This window comes from Sinocyclocheilus rhinocerous, unplaced genomic scaffold, assembly GCF_001515625.1.
Source record: "Sinocyclocheilus rhinocerous isolate Xijiao unplaced genomic scaffold, SAMN03320098_v1.1 scaffold400, whole genome shotgun sequence".
Lineage (NCBI taxonomy): Eukaryota > Metazoa > Chordata > Actinopteri > Cypriniformes > Cyprinidae > Sinocyclocheilus > Sinocyclocheilus rhinocerous.
The window spans coordinates 33,517-36,168 of NW_015666595.1; the positions used below are offsets into that span (position 1 = coordinate 33,517).

The 2,652-nt window shown below is 35.6% G+C and overlaps 1 protein-coding gene across 4 annotated transcripts in view; it reads left to right on the forward strand.

Moving 5' to 3' along the window:
* LOC107733003 (protein asunder homolog) overlaps positions 1 to 2,652 on the forward strand; it is a 13,393-nt gene that overhangs the window by 4,326 nt on the left and 6,415 nt on the right. For 3 of the 4 annotated variants that reach the window (XM_016544505.1, XM_016544507.1, XM_016544509.1), the window contains 4 exons: positions 661 to 741; positions 1,206 to 1,296; positions 1,552 to 1,680; positions 1,801 to 1,824. In XM_016544505.1, the coding sequence (XP_016399991.1) occupies positions 661 to 741; positions 1,206 to 1,296; positions 1,552 to 1,680; positions 1,801 to 1,824 (325 nt within the window). The remainder of the gene's footprint in view (positions 1 to 660; positions 742 to 1,205; positions 1,297 to 1,551; positions 1,681 to 1,800; positions 1,825 to 2,652) is intronic. The other variant, XM_016544506.1, reaches the window with a different exon arrangement.

Genomic DNA, 2,652 nt, shown 5'->3' on the forward strand with positions numbered 1-2,652 from the left:
CTAAGTAGTTTCGCTTTCACAACGAAACACACAGCGTCTCGACATGGCGGCATCAATACTACAGCGAGAATAAAAGTTATGCTTTCTTTCTTTGCGTGAACATTTGGGCTGTGTTATGCAAATCTTCCCACATCGTGACATGGACATGTGGGGGCGTGTTAGAACGAGCCGTTTTAGGTAGGCGTGGTTGACTCTTAACTTTTATAAAGAATATCTCTTTGGATTTGAGACTTTAGTCTTTGCAACTTTACAGATCTTCTTTATGCACCAAGAGCTTGTAACACTTCAAAGAGAAAGGAAAAATTGAAATCGCATCATATGACCCCTTTAAAAATATTAATCATCATTTAATGCAATTTTTTTCAGCATTGATAATAATAAGAAATGCATTCTGAGCACCAAATCAGCATATTAGAATGATTTCTGAAGCATCGTGCGAGACTGAAGACTGGAGTAATGATGCTGAAAATTCGGCTTTGCCATCACAGAAAACAGTTGCTTTAAATTGCGATTATATTTCACAGTATCACTGTTTTTACTGTATTTTTCATTACATAAATGCAGCCTTGGTGAGCAAGCATATTTAAAACACATTTTAATAACTTATAGTTTTTTTCCCCTAGTGTACTACAAATTTCTTTCTCTTTTGTCTTCTTTTAGTGATACTCATGTCAGAATGCTGGAGGACTGTGTGCTGGAAACCATTCAGGAGCAAAACAAACGGGCAGCAGGATCTGACAGGTCAGTTCTGATATCTCTGGAGTCAGTTCTGAGCACCAAATCAGCATATTAGAATGATTTCTGAAGCATCATGCGAGACTGAAGACTGGAGTAATGATGCTGAAAATTCGGCTTTGCCATCACAGAAAACAGTTGCTTTAAATTGCGATTATATTTCACAGTATCACTGTTTTTACTGTATTTTTCATTACATAAATGCAGCCTTGGTGAGCAAGCATATTTAAAACACATTTTAATAACTTATAGTTTTTTTCCCCTAGTGTACTACAAATTTCTTTCTCTTTTGTCTTCTTTTAGTGATACTCATGTCAGAATGCTGGAGGACTGTGTGCTGGAAACCATTCAGGAGCAAAACAAACGGGCAGCAGGATCTGACAGGTCAGTTCTGATATCTCTGGAGTCAGTTTTATTGTCATGCCATTAACGTGCTCATATTCTTACTGTAATGTGTTTTTACTGTGCAGACTAATGCCAATTCAGCAGTGTGAGCTTGTGCTGGTCCACATCTATCCTCAAGGTGACGAAACTCTGGTCTCGGATCGGCAAAAGAAAGAGGTAGGAACTTTCTCTTCATTAGTACCATAAATGAAAAAAGAATTTCATTGGGATTTCTATAAGAAAAAAAAACTTCTATATAGTTATATATAGAGAAAAAAAAACTAGTTTTTCATTTTGATTCCCAACTCTACTTTTAAAGCATGAATGCTGCAATAAACTTATGCTTAGTGTTAAAAAAAAAAAAATCTATATATTTATTGAAAAATTTTCTTCTTTTTTTAAATTTTTTTTTTGTCTGTTGTGTGTGTGCAGCTCTCGTCAGTGTTGAGCAGTGAGGTTCACAGTGTGCGAGCTGGACGGTATCTAGCCTGTAAACTGAATGTGCTGGTTCAGCAGCACTTTGATTTGGCCTCCACCACCATCACAAACATCCCCATGAAGGTCAGGCTTACTGTCACTTCCTCTCTGCCTGTCTCTCTCTTCTTCTCTTCATCACTTTTTTGCACTGTATCGGTTGCTTACAGAGCTGCTGTTTTCATGGTTTATTGTTTGTTTTGCTAGCCTACATTAAATATCTGTGAGCAGGTCAGTACTTTACAAGAGCTACTATTACTTCTCCAGTTCAAAACCCCACCCTCTCATCCAGCTCTTGCTAATCTCTGATCATTAATGGGAGCTTTAAAGAGCTTTTATTTAATTAGTCTGTACTACTTTTAAAAGCTTTTTCCAAACCACATCTTAATACATTTGTGAGACTGTATCTTTTATTAGACTGTTGTAATGTTTACAGTCCAATATAATATAAATTATGGAAAGTAGTTTTTTTATTTAAATATATATTATTAGTTAATTCACTTAAAGGGATAGTTCACCCAAAAATGAAAATTTGATGTTTATCTGATCTTACCATGATCTTACCCCCAGGGCATCCAAGATGTAGGTGACTTTGTTTCTTCAGTAGAACACAAACGAAGATTTTTAACACAAACCGTTACAGTCTGTCAGTCTTATAATGGAGGTGAATGGGAATCACGGCTTTGAGAGTAAAAAAAAACATACACAAACAAAACCACATTAAACCCTGCGGCTTGTGACGACACATTGATGTGTAAAGACATGAAACGAATGGTCTGTGCAAGAAACTGAACAGTATTTATATCGGGTTTTTTTATGTAAAATTTAGAAAAAATAAAAATGCAATTACCGAGATATATTTTACAAAATAACTCAAGGAATGAATGCTATAGTTTTATTTTTCTGTTCCTTAAAATAACTAATTTGTGGGAGAGAATTTAAAAAATAAAAAAAGGGGGGAAGGAAGCGAGTCACTTTTTTTGATCCACACTCCATACCAGTTGGTGTCGGAAATACACCATTTTGTTGTTTGTCAACCGCCAATAAAATTTCAAGAAG